The following is a 21,993-nucleotide window of genomic DNA, read 5'->3' as shown; positions in this document are numbered from 1 at the left end:
TGTTCCTTACCATAGCCCCTTCTTCATGATCCCTCCTGCATGTTCCATAGTTCAGGCTCCAAGCACCTTGTGGGTCTTGCTTTTACAAAAGAGTTTCTCTTACCCCGACAGGTTTTAGACGCAGACAACCTCGTTGGTGTCGTTCAGTTTGAAAACATCCTGATCTTTGCTGAGTCCTATGACGTTGCCTTGGACATCACCTTCCCCAAAGGTCTGTTGACCCCTTCAGGGAAAGGGTGTTTAGAGGTCACATCTTTTAGGCAGTATGTTTCTTGTGTAGAGAAAGATCAGTGGTTGTTGGGGAGAGAGGTGGAATTTAGGTAAATAGTAATCATGCAAGTTCAAGTGATGTTAGCAGTGTTACTATGAATCTTAATTTCTCCAACGGGAGACAACAAGCCGTGGTCAAAATATAAAATTTGCAGAGCTCTCTTCTGAACAGTCACCTGAGAGTGAGCTCTTATCTGCCTGCCTGTGTAGCTTTTCTATCACTGCCCTAACAAATTACCACAAACTTTATGGCTTAAAACAATACATATTTATTATCTTACAGTCCTTTAGGTCAGCAGTCCAAAATGGATCTCACTGGGCTAAAAGCAAAGTGTTGGCAGGGCTGCGTCCCCTTCTGGAGCCTCTGGGGGCAAACCCATTTCCTTGCCTTCTCCACCTTCTGGAAGCCACACACGTCCCTCAGCTCATGGTCCCCTTCCTCCATCTTCAAAGCCAGCATTGTTGGGTCAGGTCCTTCTCACGCTGCCATCTCTCTGGTTCTCCCTCTTCTACTTTTAAGGACCTTTGTGATTACTTGGGGCCCACCCAGAGAATCCAGTATAATCTCCATTATTTTAAAGTCAGATGATTAGCAATCTTAATTCCATCTAATACCGTAATTCCCCTTCACCATGTAGGCTAGCATATTTACAGGTTCCAGGGACTAGGACGTGGACACCTTGCAGGGGCAGGAGTGGGGGTGGTGCAGGGCATTATTCTGCCTACCACACTGCACCAACACCCAGGTTAGGGCCCTCCTTCCTCCAATAGGTCTCCTACTTGGCAAGACTCGTAGAATGTTAAAGCTACATATTTGCCTAGATGTCATTAGTCTTATGTACAACAACACTTACTGCAGCATTATTTATAATAATGGAAGATTAGGAATACCCTAAATGTCTATCTATAATGGAATATTATTATTGTAGGAATAATATTGTAAATTATGAAACAGCTGTATTATGGTATATTATACAGCCATTAAAATCACACTTATGGGGAGTTTTTAATTGTTTGGGGAAATGTTTATGACATAATGCAAAGTATAACAATACAGATGTATACGTTATATCCCAATTCGGAATATTATACACATGATTCAAAAATTGTTTTCAACACTGGGAGTTTTAGCTAATGAGAGACATGAAAGGAAGAACAGTGGTCCTAGGATAGAAGCCAGAGGGAGCCACCCCATTGAACTGAGCGCAAGAGCAGTGTCTGTTGTTTGTTTACTAAGGCTCAATTACAAGAGGCTTTTCTAGGCACAGTGTTTTCAGAAAACAGATTCTCTGAAATTGTCACCATGGATTTGCCATGTGAACTTCAACCAGAAGCTCCCATGCCCACTCATCCCACCCCTCCCCACCCCGGCCCCTGGCTTCTGCAGGAGCTGAAGGAGGCCTCGATTTTGGGATTGTGAGGGTCATGGAGGAGGTGAAGCAGCCCCTGCAACTGAAGAACCGTGGGAAATACGAGGTCATGTTCAGGTAACCTAAAAATCATCCAGCATGTGGTCATCCACATCCACTCATGGCAAGAAGTGTGTTGCCTGAGAGATTTTTTTAAAAAGTCGATCAGGGAAATCATAAGAACCATCTCTGCTGTTAGCTTCTCTTGGCTTCAGATGACTAGAATCCCAACTGCTCTACAGCCTGGAGCCACAGGGGTCTGGGGGTGGGGGGAGAGCCTCAGGGGGAGGTTAGGAGGAGGAGATACTGGGGTGAGAGATGGTCTTAGGGGTGGAGTGAGAGACCGGAGATGGCAGCCCTGGCCTTAAGCCATCCTGCCCTCCTTTCAGCTCCTCTCTGTTTCATAAGTTGGCGGTCTACATAGGATTTCATGTTAAGACCTAGGGATTTTCCAGTTTTCTTTTTTAATTTTAAGAACTACTGTATTATAGACTCCAAGTGGCGGCCTGGTGGAGTAGAGCTCCCGCTTGTGCTTGTCCTTGAGATTAAAAATGAAACACTAAATAAGGGAGATTCCTCAGAGAGGAAAGAGTGACGCTGGGTGCGGGGAGGGAGGAGGTCCCCCAGGCAGTGCCAGCACCTATGGCCAATCGGTTTTATGGAAGGTCATCCTTCCCCCAGAAGAATTCAGAGTTGATAAAGGGACTTCCCCCTGGCAGACTTGGAGGCATTCAGTGTATTCATGATAATTTCGCTTTAGTTCAAAGATTGCCGAAATTAGAGCAGTCCCACCTCAATACTACCGTTCCTTAGAACCCTAAATTGAAATAAATAAATGTAAATAAAAGCTAAACAAACCTAGAAGAAAGCCACAGTCACTTTGGAATTAGTGCTGAATGGAATCCTGCCCGCTGTGAGTTTTGTTTTAGATTATGACAGGGTGTTAGCTCTGCTCTTTTAGGCTTCATGCAACAGAGTCACCCTCGGGTTGGAGTAAGTGATCAGGGTTCACTGAAGGGATGTGCAAGGGAGTGAGGAAGCACAGGCACCATGCACACAGCAACGAAGGGCCAGGTCTCCTGGACCCCACTGGGGATAACATGTGGGTCCCCACGGCAACTCCAGGTGTCTCGCCTCAGCTTCAGTTTCTTGCTCCAGCCCCAGTCCCCCTGGCACCTCGTGAGTCAGCTTTTCTCTGTGACCCCTCACCTCACCTGCATTGGGCCGTGGCCTCACTTCTGAACACCTCTGTTGCGTGACTTCTGCCCCCGCCCTTTCTCTCCTTCCTTAGATCCTCTGGCTTCTGTATCACTGTTCTCTCTATGTGTGCTGCATTCAGTCTCAGAGCGGGGAGGGAGGAAGGAAGGGGGACAAAGAGAGAGAGGGAGACAGAGAGACAGGGAGGGAGAGAAATGAATTGATTTAGTTGGTCCTTATCCAGCATCAAGTGTTCCTATTAGACACAGCTCTCCTGCAAGGACCCCTCTTGACCGCAGGCTAGAGATGGCTGTCTTTGCCTCAAGCACCAATGCTTGGCCTGGTCAATCCTGGCTAAGGAGGGGTGGTCACAGAGTACGAAGCACAGTGAACACTGCTACGCATAGTGGTTAAACAGGGCTGGGGACATGGCAGGCACTTAACAGTCTAGAGTCTCATCTCTAGTGTCTTGGGTTCCCTAGATAATGACTAAAACTGACTTTTTATTCTTGTCTCTCAGCTTTTCTGTGGACTCCTTAGGGATTTCTGCAACCAATATAAGTTCCATGATCTCAGTCCAACCCAAGAAGGGCTCACTGACCACAACGGAAAAACCCACACATGTCCAGGTGCTCTTCCGTGCAAAAAAGGAAGTGAAGATCGAGCACCAGCCAGTTCTGCGCTGTCAGGTAAGCGAGCTCAAAGGGAGGACTCACACGGTGGCAGGCTCGTGGGACTCACGCCGAAAGGAAGCGTACGCAGTCTAACCCATGCTCCAGGAGGGGAAAGGGAGTGCTGGCCTGGTGGCAACCAGAGAGGATACACCAGGGCTTAGGGAACTACAGGCATGGGTAGGTCGGGTGGGAGGTATGCAGAGTCATCAGAAATTGACAACCCCAGAGCAGAAATGTGGCCCCTGGTCTTCGGAAGAGACCAGACCAGAGACAGGGAAACTGAGTTTCAAGTGCAAAAGAAGAGAAGGGAAGTGAAAATGGGAGGCACATGTGGTACATGTTGACCCATGGCTGGTACACGGTAAGTTTTATGTTAGCATTTACTCGTATTGATGATGCAATAACATAAAGAGAATGATATAGAGAACTTGGCTTCATGTCAATGAAGAAAATACGGAATGAAGTGGACAGTCATGGAAATTCTGGAGTTATGCTGGTGGCTGACATCTTCCCAATCCTTTTTCCCTTTCTAGATTATTGAGCCCAATATCTCAGAAGGAGGTGAAATCATTGCCAGCATCCCAATTAAGTTTTCTGTGAATGCCGTGTTCTCCAAGTACAACATCAGCCCCTCCTCCATCATCAACTTCGGGGCTTTGATCTGTGGCACGCGTAAAAGCTCCTCCTTCACCATAGAAAATCAAGGTGTAATCGACTTCAAATACACCCTTTATAGGCTGACAAGGGAGAGCTCCCTTCATCAAAAGAAAGTGTAAGACAAGTATTTTCTTAACTCACACCTTTCCCTGGTTAATTAGTGCTTTATATTTTACAATGAGCTTTCATATAGTTTATCTAAATTCACCCCCAATCCCCTTTTGTGGGTAAGGTTACTAAGGTTTAGAAGTGACTCATCCGAGATTATAGAAGAAAGCAGCAGTAGATCTCAGTTCTGAACCCACATGTCTGACTCCAAACTTCACATGCTTTCCAACTGCTGTCCAATATATGATACATTTTAATTGAACAAATGTAAAATCTTCTGCATGGGATTGTGTCTGTTGTCCTGGTGCTCCTAGTGTGCTACATTACTTACCAGTAAGTCATTGTCCTACCAGTCATTCTGTAGGATTTATAACAGCAAGCTAAATCAAAAGAAATCATAGCTGTGCTTCATGATGGGGGATGGCAAAGGGTACCCTGGAAATTTGGACTAGAGAAAGCCTGGTGAGGCCTTCTTTCCTGGGACTGTTTTTACCTTCTCCCCATGAAGACACTTTATCACAACAGCTAACTTAATAATTGTTCCAACAGTAAAACTCTGTATTCTTCAAAAGGTGGCTGTCAATCAATTAGTCAAAGCAATTTACCTTTCTGAGTGCTTTTGGCTTTTATTTGTCATATTCTTTTTTGACAAATTAGGGATGGTTTTTGCCAGTTCCCAGGTACTTTGTCTTGACTTTCAAATGAATTGACTTTCTAAATAATTAGTAATTTAAGATTGACTTCCTAATTAATTGTTTTAAATCAGACATACAGCTTTACATTGTTTGTAATTGTTTTATATTTTTGTCGGTCTCCTCTTCCATTTTGGCAAAGTTTGAACATATTAAGACATTTTTAATTAAACTGTCTAAAGTCTCTTTCTTCCAAATCTAATTTCAACCTAATTTTTTATTACTTATTTTATAATTTAATAATGTTTATTTATAGATATTATGATTTTGTTTTGCTTTAAATTGGTTTTAATTTTAATTTATTTTTCATCTTAGCATACACAAATTCATGCAAAGCACTCAAACTCCAGTTGTTCTGGTCATTCAGCAAGTGAATGCTCAAATATATAAAACTCTCAAAAGTTTAAAATTGTACCTCAAATACATTTGAATATTTTAGGTGAACTGGCCTCTAAAAAACCAATTATTGGGTAAACTAGTTTCGAGTGAAGTGAACACCTACCAAAACCTGTGTTTGTGCTATTGTTTACACTAAGTCTTAAAAACACCGTGACTCTAAATGTGAAGAAGAGGGACAGAATTTAATCTATTTGCCATTGAGCTTTTTAAGTGATAAAAGATTTGAGGTCTACAAATAATTTCCACACACAACTTTCCAGTGAACTCAAGTAAACATTTAAAATTATTATTTACTTGCAGTAATCTTTAATGTCCTTATGAATCATATTTAATAAGTATAATTTCTGCATACTTTTTTCACAACTGTTAAATGAGTTTGATAATGAATAAGCTGACTATGCTCCCCAATGCCCTCTTGGGCAAGGAAAGGCCCTTTCCTCCATTCCAAGGAGAAGGGACCTTGCAAGCAGACAGGCAGGTGGTATGTAATGACCACCCCAACCTGAGGGTATACTCTTGCTTCTTTAATCAGCATCAGCCATGTTAGACATGCAAGATCCCGGGAAAGCGAGAGCTTCTACAAGACTGGACCTTCTAAGGCAACCAAGTTCTCTGACTCTGTTCAGAAAGACGTAAATGTCACAAACCAGGTGAGCACCCTTTTCCTTTTTCACAGAAACCCGTGTTCTAGCAACAGAAACCTGCCAACTAGTTCTAGCAACAAATACCTCCCTAGGATAGCAGGATTTGAATTTTGAATATTCCTACTATGGCAGGAATATTAAATAGTTATAATGAAATATCACTTTCATCTTGAAATAAGGAGTTATGGCTTTTAATTTGGATATCCCCTTTTGCTTTAAAACCTTCATTGGCTCCTCATTGCTTTAAAATTAGTTTCTACTCTTCATAAGTATTTCAATCAAGAATCATTTGTTGATATGAAATAGAAGCCCATTCAGATTGGCTTAAATAAAAGGAGATTTGAAGACTTTTACATCTGGTAAGATGAAGTAGACATCTTTTTCCCTGTTCTTCCAACTAAGTACAACTAAAAACCATGGACATTATGTATAAAACAAACATAGAAGACTGAAAAATGGAGAGAAAAAAATCACACCAGCTAGGATCCTTGGGACCCAATAGACATCACAGTGATGAGTTCCCTGAGGTTTATTTTTGCTTCATATATCGTGGATTGGGTGCTGAGGGAGCCAGCAATCCAGAAACATCAACAAGCACGGACCAAAAAAGGTCCCAGCAAAAGCCTTCTCCCACTAGCCAAAGGACCGGGAAAAGATAGCCTAGCAAGACAGAAAACTTTCAGATAAGAACTGTAATATTACAGTCAAACATGACAGAGAAATCTGTGGTCCTACCCCACATATTTCAAGCAAAGGCCAGTGGGGAGCCTAGACTTCTCACTCAATCCAGGCTATAATGAGGTGCCCTGACCCCCTGCCAAAGTGATGTCCAAGAACACTCAGTAGGGAGCCAGACATTCATTACCCACCATCACCTCCACCATTGTCAATGGCAACACCACCTGGGGAGCCTTGACTTCCACTCCAACCCAGTGGTAATGAGACATCCTTCTCATCCCCCCAGGGGACCTCCTACCGCATGGAATTAGCAGAACAGTAATGAGACACTCTTACCCCTCCCCACAAGGGAAATATTAGTCAAAGACTAGTGGGGAACTGGAACTCCCACCCTAAGAAGTCCGAGTGGAGAATCTGGACTACTATCCCCGCCTGGCAGTAACAAGGCAGTGTTCACCCCCTCCCCTGCCAGAGTGGTGTCAGAGAAAGCCAGCTCAAACAGAAGTTAAATAAGATCCAAAGTCTCATAATATAATACCCAAAATGTCCAGGTTTCAACTGAAAATCACTCAGCATACCAAGAACCTGGAAGATCTCAAACTAAGTGAAAATAGATAAGCAATAGATGCCAACACCGAGATGACCAAGATGTTAGAATTATCTGACAAAGATGTTAAAGCAACCAACATAATGCTTCAAAAAGCCATTACAAATATGCTTGGAAGAAATAAAAATATAGTAAGTCTCAGCCAAGAAAGAGAAAATATAAAGAAGAACCAAATGGAAATTTTGGAATTGAAAAAAATGAATCACCAAAGTTTAAAACTCAGTGGATGGATTCAACAACAGAATGGAGGAAACAAAAGAAAGACTCAGTGAACTTGAAGCCAGAAAAATAGAAATTCCTGTGTCTGTTTCCTATTGCTCCCATAACAAATTACCTCAAACTTAGTGGCTTAAAGCAATACAAATTGTTTCTCTTGTTTAAATTGTTCTGTAGGTCAGAAGTCTGACACAGGTCTCACTGGGTTAAAGTCAAGGTATTGGCAAGATACCTGCATTCTTTTCTAGAGACTTTAGGAGAGAATCCACTTTCTTCCCTTTCCAATGTTCTAGAGGATACCTGCATTCCTTGGTTCATGATTCCCTTCCTCCATCTTCAAAACCAACAATGGTGGATCAGGTCCTTCTCATATCACATTACTCCAGCCTCTTCCATAGTCACATCTCCCTCTAACTCTCTTATGTCTGCTTCTTCCATTTCTAAGGACTCTTGTGATTACATTGGGCTGAGGATAGTACAGGATACTATCCCCATCTCAAGGTTCTTAATTCAATCATATCAACAAAGTCCCTTTGCCATGTAAGGTAATATATTCACAGGTTCCAGGGATTAGGATGTTGACATCTTTACAAGAGGTGTCCAATCTTAGGTGTCTTAGGATGCCCAATCTAAAGAAAAAGAGAAAATAGACTGTTTTGAGTCTACTGAAAGTCTGTTTAGTCTAATGGGAAAAAAATGAACAGACTCTCAGGGACCTGTGGAACTATAACAAAAAATCTAACAACCCTGTCATCAGAGTTCCAGAAAGAGGTAAGAAATAGGTAGGGCTGCAGAGCAAGCCAGCGTTTGCTATTAACTTAAACCAGTATTAGTATCAGTCGGGGTCTGTTATTGTCATGGTAACAGGCAACCCTAAAAGTTATCAATAGCTTTAAACAACAAAATTCTATTCATATTTCTCACTAATGTCTATGGGGGAGGAAGGAGGACACTGCGCTGGGTTGTCCTTACGCTCAGACCCAGGCTTTTGGGTTGCCATGGCAGACAGAAAGGGAAAGTGTGATAAATTATACATTGTTTCTTAAAATTACCTCTTGAAAGTGACACCCTTTACTTCCGCTCACAATTCATTGACTAAAGAAGTCACATGGTTTAATGTAATAACCCTGTGTTCAAAAAAAGAGCTAAAAATATATGATGAACAGCACTAATTAAAATTTATCAGAAGATGTAGCAATACTCTTTCTTATTTTGCTTCAAGCAGGGGTTCCTACCCTGTAGTGCAGGGCCTCCCAGGACTACTGGGTGATGAGTGACACAAAGAGAATAGAAGCATTCTATTTTTTATGTCACTTTGAAGAGGCTTTATTTTATGCTACTTTCCCGAAGTAGTTACAACTTTGGGACGCTCTCCATGGTTCCTCCTCTTCCTCTTTCTTCTTTTCTTCCTTCCTTCCTCTCTGCTCTACTTCTCCGCTCTTACCTCCAGAAGGAAAGTGTACTGTATTAAAGATGGAAATGTATTAGTAATTGCACTATTTAGTTGCTTAATAGTTCAAGAAATAAACTTTATTGGGTTACAGTGTTTGTAGAGCTATAATAATGTAAAAATTTGTATGCTATGTTATTAGAAATATACTACATTAGTGCATTTGAGAGAATAAGGTCAGAAAGTCCCTGTATAGACACAGGTAGGGTAAGGAGGAGGTGCTCGTGGATGGCTGTTTACATTCTGGCTACTACTTCACCAGTGAAGTAAGGGAAGAACACAGTTGGCATTCAAGCAAGTGAAGCAGAGGATTCAGCCCAAACTCTGTTACGAAGTCTCCACTTAGTTTAAGGATATTATAATGTCCTTATAGGATACATGTATATATAATATGGAGGATGTATAACACGCTATTTTAAAAGCATATGCAAATGAAGAAAAATGATAACTGGTCATCGAGCAATGGTGGACTAGCTAATTCTGCCCTGGAGAAAAGTCTGATGGAATTTGTGGTGGTGGTGGGGTCAGGGTAGGGGATATTGAAAGGAGAGAAAGAAGGAGTGAGATTCTTTGGAGAAGGGTTAGGAGCCAAACTAAGAAGGCATATTTGGGGAGAGTTGAGCATGCTGCCTCTCTTCCCTTTGGTGGGACTGATCAGCCTGAATAAACCTGGTACATTGCCTCCTCCATCTCATCTCTTTAGATAAATGGAAAGCAACCATAGATGGAGGCTTTTCCTTGTGAATCTCTCATTTAGTGTTTCCTTTTGTTTTGTTTTGTTTAATATTGGAGTATGGTTGATTTGCAGTGTTGTGTTGGTTTTGGTGTGCGGCAAGGTGATTTGGTTGTACATACACGTGTGTCTGTTCTTTTTCGGATTCTTTTCCCATGTAGGTTATTGGAGAGTATTGAGTGGAGTTCCCTGTGCTATGCAGTGTGTCCTTGTTGGTTATCTATTTCATTCATTTAGTGTTTTTTTAGTGTTGTTATAAAAGGAAAATAGTCTTTTCTTACTCTAGTTGAAAAGTAAAATATTGATAGAAAGAAGCATAAACAATGCCTAATCCCATCACCCTGAGTTAGTTACTGATAATATTTGGTATATGTGCACAATTGAGTTAATATATTAATAACTTTGTACTATTTTTTCACCTACCTTTCTCATAAGCATTTTCCTAAGTCATTAAAACCTTTCATAAATATAATTTTGATTCCTATGAAATGTCCTATCATGTGAATGTACAAAAATATTTCCTTATTTTTATTTTGTGTAAAATAATTCAGAACAAACCTCTACAAAGCTGTTTTGTTTTCAAAGAATGGAAATTCACGTTTGTCCTAAAACATAACTAATAACGTAAATCCACAAATTAATAAAGATCATGACACCAAAAAAACAAATAAATAAATAAAAAGGAAAGAAAAGAAAAGAAAAAGAAATAGGTAGGGTTGAAAAAGTACTCAAGGAAAAAAATGGCTAAAAGCTTCCCACGTTTGGCAAAATATTTAAACCTACAAATACAAGAATCTGGGAAAACTCAAACAGGACAAACCCAAAGAAATCCACACCAACACACATCATAGGCAAATTTCTAAAAACTAAAGACAAAAAAATCTTAAAAGCAATGAGGGAGGACTGACTGCTTACATACTTACATATAGGGGGGAAACTATTTAAATGACAGCAGATTTCTTACCAAAAACCATAGGGGCCAAAAGGAAATGGCACAACATTTTGCAAGTGCAGAAAGCAAATCACTGTGAACCCGGAATCTTATATCCAGCGAAGATATCCCTCAGAAATGAATGGAAAATCAAAATATTCTCAGATGAAGGAAAACTAAAATAATTTGTCACCAGCAGATCTCTCCTAAAAGAATGGCTAAAGGAAGTTCTCTAAACAAAAAGTAAACAATAAAAGAAGGAATCATGGAGCATGAAGAAGGAAGAAAAAACATGGCAAGCAATTACGTGGGTAAATTCAATAGACTTTCCTTCTCCTCTTGAATTTTCTAAATTACGTTTATCAAAGAAAAAGTTATAACATTGTCTGATATGGTTCTAAAAGGATGTAGAGGAAATACTTTAAACACTTATAAAAGACAGAGGGTAAGTAAGCAATTGACAAGCAACGTGGTGAACACTACAATTAAGGTGTGTATGGAGGGAGGGGCTCCAGAAAGATGGAGGAATGAAATCCTGCTGTTCCTGGTAGCTGTTAAAAGTCATTGAAGTAATCATTTTGTAATATATACAGGTATCAAATCATCATGTCATACACCTTAAACTTATACAATGTTATATGTCAATTATATCTCAATAAGCCTGAGGGCAAAAAAAAAAGAAAGGAAGGAAGCTCCTAAGAACCAGAGAAGTGCATGATAACACCCCGTGTTTTGAGCACAGATTCTGTGCCAGATGCTTTGCTAATTGCTTCATACACATTCTTATATTGAAGCCTCCGGTGATCTCAGGGTAAAGTCTTTAGCTTCATTTTACTGATAAACTAAGACTCAGAGAAGTCACTTGTCCAAGGTCAAACAGTTAATACGCAGCAGGGCTACGATGCAAACCCAGGAGCATCTGACTCAAAAGTCCATAATCCTAACCCCTGTTTCCCATCTGGGTAAGTGTTGTACTATGTAGAATGTGTCTGTCCCCTTAGACCCCCACTTAACCATGACTGTTCAGAAGGAATGTGCATAGAAAGAAGTGCCGAGAGAGCCTGTCCCTGAAGACCCCCCCAGACTCTCCCTGCCTCCAGGAGAAGAGCTGGGCCCAGAGAGAGCCTGTGGGGAGAGTGCCCCAACACCCCCCCATCCAGTCCCTCTTGACACCATCTCATGACTCTGGTGGAAGGGCTCAGACTCTGCCACCCACTCTGCCTCTACCCCTCCTGCCCCTCCCACCCTTCCTGCAGGCTCGCTTCACCCACGGCATGTTCACCGTGTACCCTGGGTTTGGCTCCATCCCTTCCGGAGGAATGCAGGTCGTGACCATTGACTGTGTGGCTGACCCTGTGGGAAGATGTGAGGAATTTATAGCGATTGATATCTCTGACCGAGACCCAAGAGACCAGCCCGCTGGCATTCCTTACTGCCTGTTGGCCGAAGCCTGTCAGCCAGGTACTGGGCACTCAGATGGGACAGCACCCTTAAAAGACCTTCCTTCCTCTGTAACAACCCCCTCCCTTGCAGGTACCTAATAGACGTGGCTGGGCTTCTTCCTTTGGGACCTTAGATCTTCCTCTGGTGTCCTCAGCCATCTTTTTCCTTATAGACTTACAGGGCCTGCACACCTAGAGGAGGATGTGCAGCTTTAAACTCCTGGTCTTCCTGAGTTTGGTCTGGGATTCTCAGATGGATAGTGTTACCTGGGAATCATGGTGCAACGGGCTATGGCACAGAACCCAGAAACACTGAATCCTGCTCATGGCCAGGCCACTCCCTGTAACATATGCACAGAGAACAATGGTCAGTGACTGAGTGTATTACAACTGTAGTCCAGAAAGATCTCAGATGAAGCACGGAGGCAGCTCTTCTTGCTCTGGCTGTAGGTCCCCTGCAGCCTCTCACCAAAGTGGGCCAAATGCCTCCTTCCTTCCCCAGCTCACCCCGGATCTTGTCCTCCTTACCATTGGAAGGAAAAGGTGGTTGGAGTCTGGAGACCATCAAAAGCAGTCCAAAAGAGGAAGAGGAGGCAGAATTTGTCCCATCCCTCACACCCTCTTGTGTGAATTCCCCTCTGTGATTGTCCTTTGGTGGAGTCTAAACCTCCAAATTAGGAATTACAGAGAGCAGGAATTGAGCTCTCAGCCTTCGTCTCACAGTCTTCCCTCCACGCCCCAGCTTTCGTGACCGACAACGCCACCTTGATATTTGAGGAGCACCAACTCTGTAGCAGCGCCAACCTGTACAGCATCCTGCAGACCATAGAGAGCGGGGGGCTGTTTGTGGAGGATGAGAACAAGTTCATCTTCTGCAATGTCCTGGTGGGCCATCAGGCCAAGGCTCGGTTCAAGATCTCCAACATGGGAAAGATCGCCTGTGACGTGAACATTGTGGTTAAGCCCATCTCCAGCAAGGTGAGCAGCCCCAGTGGCCCCGGCCCACCACGGTTGGCATAAAGCCAGGGCAGGAGCTCTTGGAAACCCCTGCCCTGGAGCCTGTATTGTGAATGGGGCTTATCTGGCTCTCAGGCCCCCTGGAAGTTATATGAGGGGACATACGTTTAGCCCAGTGGACGTCTCCTCTGGGTACCTCTGTGATAAACTGGTTCACACGACGGACCAGTGCACTCCTCCATCAAGCACTCACGTGTCTACGGGACAAAGCACTGTGGGGAGAGCCAAGGATCGGGTCATGAAGCCTGCTCAGGTGGCATGTTGGTCTGGCGAGGGAGATTTGGGGGGTGTCAGACTGTAAGTGTAAGGTGAAATGGTGAGCATTTATTGACCTTCTGCTGTATGCTGAGCACTGTGCCAAGTGATTTTCATTTATTATCTCATTTCATCCTCAGAAGTTTGTAGTACCAGATTTTGTATTATTATCCCCATTTTATTTTAGTTGGGGAAATTGAGGCTCAGACATGCTAAATTCTTCCCCTAGGTCCCAGAGCCTAGGGATATAAGGCTTGGTTTAAAGCCAAGCTTCATCTACGTACAAGGTAAATAATAAGTGTCCATCTCGGGGTCTGCCAGACCAAAACTGCCTTCCCTGTCTGAGTCAGACCATACTGAGACCCTTTTTCCTCGCAGTGGAACAGAAAATTCAGGGTACCAAAAGAGAGGGCTGAGTCAGTGGGTTTCACTCACCCTTAATTTCCAATCAGTGTACTGCAAACACTGCCTAGTGTCAGCTCAGCCACATCAGTTCTCTGCCCGAAGATAGAATCTCGGCCCAGGTGGCCCTTGTGCCCCAGAGTTGGTATTGTTCTCATGGCTGATGGTGGCAGGGAGATGACCGAGAGGGTTGGTCTAGTCTAGAGCCAAAAGTAGTGTGCATTTCCGGGGGACTGTCACCGCAGAGGGACACGGGTTGAGAGACTATTATCACTTTCTGACCTTTTTGGGACAGGAAAGGGCAGCTTTCTCCCTATTCTGTTCTAAAAACGTAAAAAGTGAGCAAGCCTGATTTCTAAACAAAGATCAGTTTTTAACAGGGATTTGCAGACATTGTGTTGTCATCTTCCTCCTTAATTTGCAGATTATTCCTTGGAAAGAGGAAAGAAACCTTATGCTCTCAGCTTAAGAACAAGAAGGAATAGTCAGTCTTGAATCCCACCTGCCTCCCGTGAGAATAAAAAATCCTTTTGAGGCCGTTCCAGGGGTCCCTACAGTCCCTACAGCCTTCCCCAAACACTGCCCCAAGACAGGAGCAGAGGAAGTGCTGCAGAAGGTGGTTCTAGCCAAAGCTCTTGGAGTTAGAAGGAGCAGAAACCCACCCAGGATGGCCCCAACATAGCAAGGTTTGCTTCAGTGAATCCAAGACCTCACACGCAGGGCAGAACACAGCATGTAGCCAGAGGTCTGTGGGACTGGAGCTGTCACCCGAAATCCAGCTTTCAGAAGACCAGCCGTGGCTCCCCATCTGCCAGGAGCCACGTGTTTCTCACACATGGTGTCTCCATTGCTCCTTTCTCTAGTCTGGCTTCCAGCTCAGCCCCACGTCAGCAACCACCAGGGGTCTCGGGCATCTTAATTTATTTGTGTGTGGGGGGTGGTGGGGTGGCCAGGGGATCTGACTATCTGAGATATGGTTTAGTTCATCTGTTTGAGTCCAAGATCACAGGTCTGGCCAATTATTGCTCAGGGGTGGGTCCCTGAGTACCCAGGCCGCTCCTTCCAGGATCGTGACGGTGCAAGCAGTGGGACATGCCTACTGCGGAGCTTAGAGGAGGGAGATGTCACAGCAGGGCTTGTAGAGGTGAGCAGCAAGCCTCGTGCAAATGCGAAGTGGCACACACACCGATCCCTGCTTCCTCCCCGCCCCCAACCAGATCTTTGCCCGCATCACTGACATCTTTGAAGTGGAACCCAGCAAGATGTGTGTTGCCAGCCGCTCACATGCCTTTGCCACGGTGTCCTTCACCCCACAGACCATGCAGACCTACCAGTGTATCTTTGAGGCCACCTTGGACGGCTTGCCCAGGTACCAGCTCCCCAGCTCCCCCTCCTCCAGCAGGGCAGCAGGCCACACTCTCTCTGAAATGTCATTCCTGCCATGCTAGGCTGACAGGCCTTGATCTTTCTGTTCCCTGCAGCAACCTGGCCAAGAATCGAAGCCTCACGTTTGATATTGTTGGAGAGGGGAACCTCCCTCGAGTGACCGTTGTGCGGCCGATTCTCTATAACCAATATGGAAACCCCTTGCTCCTCTTTAAGAGGCTTCTACTTGGTCATTCAGAGACACTGCCTCTTGTCCTCAAGAACAATGGCACCATCCCTGCCAAGGTACTGCTGGAGGGTGATGCATGGGGTGAAAAGGGAGAATCATTTAGAAGCAAGACTTCTGACATTGGGGTTTCTGCCATCCCTAACTTGTGAGGACTTCTTTGATGTTCCTCATACGTTAACCTGGGTAAGGCATGGGACATGCAGAGGGGAATTAGGCGTGGTCTGATTACATAGTACACTGATACATAGTACACTGGTAATTACTGTGCAAGGGAGTGAGCAATGATAATACACCCAGCTGAGTGGGTAGGATAATGGGTGTTCTGAGTGTCTTCCTTATTTTTTCACTTTTTTTCTGTAATGAACATTGCATTTGTAATAAGGAAAAAAGAAAGAAACTTCATCAGGGGTGAGAGATATAACATCAGAAGGGACTTTTGGTTCAGCAATTATGTTTTTATTTTACCAAAAAAAAGTGATAAATTGTGTAAGTGTTATAGAAAGAACTGTAGGACTTTTGAAAATAATCTACTCCCATCTAGGGGAATCCAGGAAAATTTCACATAAAGTGACATTTGAGCTGGGCGTCGAAGGATATAGCTGGGTTTCGGTAGGTGGGCATTGCGGTGAGTGAAGCCTAGGCAGAGAAAGAAAACTGCAAAGACAAAGGCACAGAAACCAAAAAAAAAAAAAAAAAAAAATTATAAGGTACAAATAGGAACTAGTAAGCACCAGCTTTGTGAGAGCATAGGGTTATAGGTTGAAGAACAGTGAGAGATAAAAATAGAAGGGTAGAGTGAGGGGACAGTTTGTGAAGGGCTTTGGATTCTACAACACATTATTACTGTTGTTGTTGTTTATGTGGTTAGGACTCATTTAGATTCACCCAGAAGTTACCATTTTTATTGCTCTCCACTCCTGCATCTCCAACCTACCATCTGAGATCCTTTTTCTACCTACTGAAGAATACTCTTCAATATTTCCTTAATGCAAGTCTGCTAGTGGTGAATTCTCTCAGTTTTTATTTGAAGATCTCAATTTATCCTTTATTTTTAACATAAATTTTGCTGGCTGTAGAACTCTGGGTTGGCAGTTGTTTTCTTTCAGCAAATGGGAGATATTATTCCAGTGTATTCTGGTTTCCATTGTTATGGCTGAGGTGTCAGCTTATAAGTCAAAAATGTTCCTCTAAGGCAGTCTTTTTCCCCTGGCTTTGTACCTTTGTATTTGTTTTCTGCAGTTTTACTATGATGTGTCTAGGTATGGATTTCTTTTAATTGATTTTTCTTGGAATTCACCAGGCTTCTGGACTCTGCAGTTGATGTTTTGAGTCAATTTTGGAAAATTCCTATATGTGTTTTCAAATATTGTTTCTATTCCATTCTGTCTCGTCTCTCCTTCTGGGAAGCCACGTCAATGTATGGAAGGTCTTCTCATTATATCCTCTGTGTCTCACAACCTCACTATATTTTCCATCCATTTTTCTCTGGGCTTCATTTTGCATAATTTCTTTTGTCCTGCCTTCAGTTCATTAACTCTCCCTTTGGCTATATCTAGTTTTCTATTCAACCTTCCATTCAGTTCTTAAGTTATTATATTTTTCAGTTCTAGAATTTTTATTAGATTGTTTTTCAAATCTGCATAACCAGTTTTTATGATTTCTAGTTTCATGCCAAAATTGTCAGACTTGGCTTTTATTTCTTGAACACAGTAATCACAGCCATTTTGCAGTCTATACCTGATAATTCCAAAATCTGAAGCCCCAGTGGATCTAATTCTGATATCTGCTACTTCTGTTCATTTTTGCCCATGTTGTCTTGTCTCCTCATGTGCCTGGTTATTTTTGATCATGTGTTGTATTATATTTGAAAAGTTAATTTAGAAATAATTAGGCTAAGGATGTATTTTTCTTCAGAGACAATTTTCATTTGCTTCTGCCTAGCACTTGGGGGCACTAGAAATGCAGGATCACCTTAAACTGGTTTTAGGGCTTGAGATTTTCTGTGTTAGACAGATAACTCTGAGCAGGATTGCTATGCTTGGAAGAGCTGCTTTATATCCAGCCTAACTTTTGTCTTATTGTGCAGACCTTTGGGGTCCTAGTCTAGAGCAAAGAAAACACTCCCACCCCTCACAAGACTTTTGCCCTCTTAACACCAAAAGACCATCAGAAAAGCACAGTTCAGCCTCCCATCTGCCTCTTCCCGACTGGCAAATTGCCCCAGGTCAAAAACATCCCAGAAAGTTAGGCTGGCCTCCCTAGACGTCCCAGATCTTGGTCTAGTTACTCTTCATTATCTTCTTAGCTCTGTGATGCTTCTGAAATTGGGGGGGGGGGGGACCTGTTTGTTTGGTTTTTGTTTTGCATTTCTTTATTGTCTTGAGTCCAAATTACCTAGTTTACCATTACCCTGCATGGTTTCCATTATTGTGGCTTTATACAATGTATTAGCACCCATTCCCTGTTTTTCTAATCTTTCTTAACAATTTTTTTTAACTGTCTCTCAGATGAACTTCAGACATCATTTTATAATGTTCCTCACAAAATCCTATTGGGATTCCTATGAATTATTTAGGGGGGAATTTCTACTTTTAGAGTATTTAGGCTGTCCACCAGGAACAACATTTAGGATTCCAACCCATTTATTTACATCTTCTTTTATGTCAATATTTTTTCATATGATTCCTCTTTATAGTTTCTTATTATTTCTAAATATATATATTTTTATCTCGGAAGCTTCCTATGTGATGTCACTATTTCTTCCTTCTTCGTGCCTCATTTTTTATATTGTTCAATCTTGTTCATGGTGGTGCCAGCATTACTATCTTCTAAAAATGTCTGCTGGTTCCTCATACATAAAATATGATATATGGCTTTAGGTTTTTTTAATCAGCTACATGGCTTCCAGTGGGCTGTAAAGCATCCCTTTTCTCCATGTAAGTCAGATGTCCACCTTGGTTTTCCTCTTACCTTGGTAGGACGCTCAACATGACACTATCAGGCAACTAATGTGTTAGTACCTAGAAGATACTGGTTTTTAGGAACTCACATTCATGCAAGCCCTCATAGAATGACGAATATTATTTCCATTTTACTAGTCTAGTGTATATTTCACAACTACCTCTGTCAATAACAGAGGACTTGGCAACCCCATTTTGACCGGGTAATCCGGAAAGTCACCTATACTCTCTGGACCTCTGGTTCCTCATTTAAATAGCAAGGGCTGAGCTAAATTTTTGTTTGTCCTCTCCAGGTATAATATTTATTATATCTCTCTTAGTAAGAAACTCGAAAAAGTGAGCACTAGACTCAATGATTTTTGGGGGGTACTCCCCCCACAGCACAGTATCTCACTTCTATTCAGAACTCATGAACAGCCTGTAAGCTTAACACTCAATCTTATTTCCCTTATGCCAGTTGCATGTTGACCTGCAGGACCAACTAGGAGTCTTCTCCCTGAAGGGGAAACCATCTACCTCCTACATCTACATCATAGAGGAAAACAAACCACAAGCAAAAGGTAAGTAGGGCAAGTATATCTTCTAGAGAGCAATGGGTCCCAGTAGCTGTTTTGTTAGGGGACTAACGTGTACCCCGCCAGAGTCAGATGCCCAGTCTCATCACCAATGGCCTCCCTAGGCGAGGCTCATTCCCACATGAAGGCTGCTTTCCCTTGAAGGCTGCTTTCCCTTGAGTCCAGGTCTTTATGGATACGTCTTCCTTTAATCTGGTTCTAGATCATATCTCTCTCTTCTCGTTGCAGCAAAGAAGGCTCACACAGCCTCCCTGGTTGTTCCTCCTGGAGACACAGCTGAATTTGATGTTGTTTTCCACTCCCAGAAGGTTGGGAGAATGACAGGCATCGTCCACTTGTCAGTGATCAACAACCAGTACGAGGAGACAGTCATCCACATGGTGGGAGAGGGCTACGAGGATGACATCACCTTGGACAACATCCACGGGCTGGTGGCTTCCTCCAGCCAGGAGGCCTCCGATATCTCTGAGATCATCGAGGAAAACACAATGGAAGACTTCGTGGCAGGTGAGAGAAGCAGCAGTGAGGTGTTGACACCTGTTGGCTTGTGGTTCATTTTAAATAAGAATGAAATTTAAATAACAGGTTGGCTAGCTTCCTGGGGATTTAGGACTGAATCTCCTCTTTGTTACTGTATGCTCCCTCATGCCTGACTCAATCACTGCATTCATCCATGTGTTCCCTCAAAGAACAGTTGTTGAGCATCAGTGTGCATGTGCCTGGAGTTCCAAAGAGTAATTAATAAGAGAGTCTGTCCCTTAAGGAGCTTATTCTTTGAGCTCAAATTCCAATTTAGCTAATAAGAGAAATTCAAATTCCAGATTAGCTAAAAAGTGAATACATGTCTCCCTGTAGTTTTCCCTGTCTATATCTTTTAGCTGGCTTGCATTGGCATCCTCTGTTTCATCTGTATCATGTACCCTAGACATTCTAAGAGAAATGGCGGGCTGGTTTAATTAGAGAAGGTGTAGGTTTGTGCCACCTCTAGAAGACCGTTCTCCGCAGCCTCACTACTCAACGCGCTGTCTGAGAACCTACAGCATCAGCATCACCCGGGAGCTGCTGGGAATTTCAGACGCCTCCCCAGCACCTCAGACCTGCTGAGTCAGAATTTGCAGTTTAACAAGATCCCCAGGTGATCTGTGTGAATATTAGAGCTTAAGACATGCTGCTCTGCAGTTTATCAAGCACTGCGGCTTCATTTGGTTGCTTATATTCTTTGGGTAGGAGAATATTTACTTCTTCATTATTATCAAAAAGCATTTGCTAAACACCCTAATTGTGTGGCTGACTGCTATGAAGTGAGTTATAAACACAGTCTCACAGTTTCTCTAGGAGCTTAATTATAGTCCTGGAATGTAGCACTAGGCAGTCCATAAAACATGGGTTAAAATCAGTGCTCCTCATGTATCCGGTGTTTCACCTGTTTGTAGCTACAGGGTGGCATCTTTCTTATCAGGGGTCAAGCAGGAGCCAGCAGTGAACCCTAGTTCAGAAATCAAATTTCATACTTATAATAGGATTACCAGGTTTAGAAAATCAGAATACAGCAGTCGCCATTAAATTTGAATTTTAGATATTAAATTTGAATTTTAAATAAACTATAATTTTTAGTATATTTGTGTCCCAAAATTTTGCATGGGACATACTTATACTAAAAATTACTCATCATTTATTTGTAATTCAAATTTAATGGGGACTGCTGTATTCTGTGTGGCAATTAATAATACTGTTTCAGCAAACAAATGGAGTCGGTGGGCGGGCAGTGGGGAGCTATGTTTTCCTTTGTACAAATGGAGGTGAGGGCCAGAGTGGGTGGGTGGGTGGATGGATGGATGGATGGATGGATGGATGGATGGATGGATGGATGGATGGATAAGTAGACTCCCCTATAGGAGAGAAAGCTTGCTGGCGAAGGACTCCAGGTGTTTCCAGTATAACCATCCAAGGAAGGTGGGGTTGCATGAGGGTGAGGCACAATGTCTTTCAGGAGCTGCCTCCTTGGGGAAGTGAGCCTGCAGAGGAGGCAAGAGGGGACTCACTGCCCCCTGCTTCTGTCCCCTAGCTGCTCTGGTGAACCACATCCAGTTTGGGGACTGCCACATTGGAAACAGCTATAACGTGAGCTTCACAATCACTAATCACAGCCAAGTGAATGTGATACGGTTCGAATGGCCCCTTTTAGCCACAGTTTCTTTCTCCCCGCAGGTAAGTGAAAACCAGTCCTTGTTTTCTGCACTCCCTTAGGCCTAAGCCAACCCCAGTTTGATTGTCGGCCCTTTTCCCACAGATACATAGGATGGGATGGATGCATCCCTCACTCTGACCTGGTACCAGAAATGTCCCCTCTGGCCTAGGAGCAGAGATTGAGGTCACCAAGACTGATGTTGAGGAATTCCATGGAGACCTCCATGGATGAAGACAGGTCCCAGTCTTCCCATCCCCAAGTGTAGACCTGTGTCCCCCATGGGGTGTGTTCTTTGGAGCATTTGTCCTGCAAAAGTGGTTCATCAAAAGCTAAAATGGGGGTGGTGGGTTTTGTGGACAACAGAGATTTAGAAAATGTTTCATCTTTCTCCTACAGATTCTAGATGCCCTTCAGCATATTAAAACCGAGTCAACCTTGATTTACCTGGAATTTTCTGACCCCTTCTTTGAGTGTCTCACAGCACACATTTTATGAATTGCTAACCAAAGCTTGACATCGAACAAGGCCTAGGACCACGTGGCAGCAGAGCCTCACCTCTGGCCAGCACTTGTTTTTCATAGACAGTTCACTTCTGAGTTCCCAGGACACTGGATGTATCCATGGCCTCTTGCTCTGTTTCAGCCACTGAGTTTGTTCAAGCACAGAACTCTAGGGGGATAGAGCAAGGAGGGTTGGGGACCCTACTTTGTCACCTTTAAATTAGGGTGCTATCAGGAAGAAGTGTTTTGCTTCCTGGAGAGATGTGAAGTGATAGTCAAAGAAGGTAGAGATAAGCTTCTTATGGTCCATTTACACACCCACGGGCACACACTCGGGTATACACCCACGTGTGTACACACACACACACACACAC

The 21,993-nt window shown here is 43.1% G+C and overlaps 1 protein-coding gene across 1 annotated transcript in view; it reads left to right on the top strand.

Annotated features, from left to right (window-relative positions):
• Window positions 1-21,993, top strand: part of HYDIN (HYDIN axonemal central pair apparatus protein) — a 389,934-nt gene that overhangs the window by 324,710 nt on the left and 43,231 nt on the right. Inside the window, exons 54-65 of the mRNA XM_061172597.1 lie at window positions 112-211; window positions 1,658-1,757; window positions 3,397-3,565; window positions 4,084-4,322; window positions 5,939-6,056; window positions 11,922-12,126; window positions 12,850-13,085; window positions 14,999-15,150; window positions 15,263-15,452; window positions 18,814-18,916; window positions 19,160-19,438; window positions 20,997-21,139. Of these exons, the coding sequence (XP_061028580.1) occupies window positions 112-211; window positions 1,658-1,757; window positions 3,397-3,565; window positions 4,084-4,322; window positions 5,939-6,056; window positions 11,922-12,126; window positions 12,850-13,085; window positions 14,999-15,150; window positions 15,263-15,452; window positions 18,814-18,916; window positions 19,160-19,438; window positions 20,997-21,139 (2,034 nt within the window). The remainder of the gene's footprint in view (window positions 1-111; window positions 212-1,657; window positions 1,758-3,396; window positions 3,566-4,083; window positions 4,323-5,938; window positions 6,057-11,921; window positions 12,127-12,849; window positions 13,086-14,998; window positions 15,151-15,262; window positions 15,453-18,813; window positions 18,917-19,159; window positions 19,439-20,996; window positions 21,140-21,993) is intronic.

The sequence above is a fragment of the Eubalaena glacialis genome, chromosome 18, assembly GCF_028564815.1.
Source record: "Eubalaena glacialis isolate mEubGla1 chromosome 18, mEubGla1.1.hap2.+ XY, whole genome shotgun sequence".
In the NCBI taxonomy this organism is placed as follows: Eukaryota; Metazoa; Chordata; class Mammalia; order Artiodactyla; family Balaenidae; genus Eubalaena; species Eubalaena glacialis.
The sequence above is the reverse complement of the archived record's forward strand: the minus strand, read 5'-3'. Positions and strand labels throughout refer to the sequence as shown.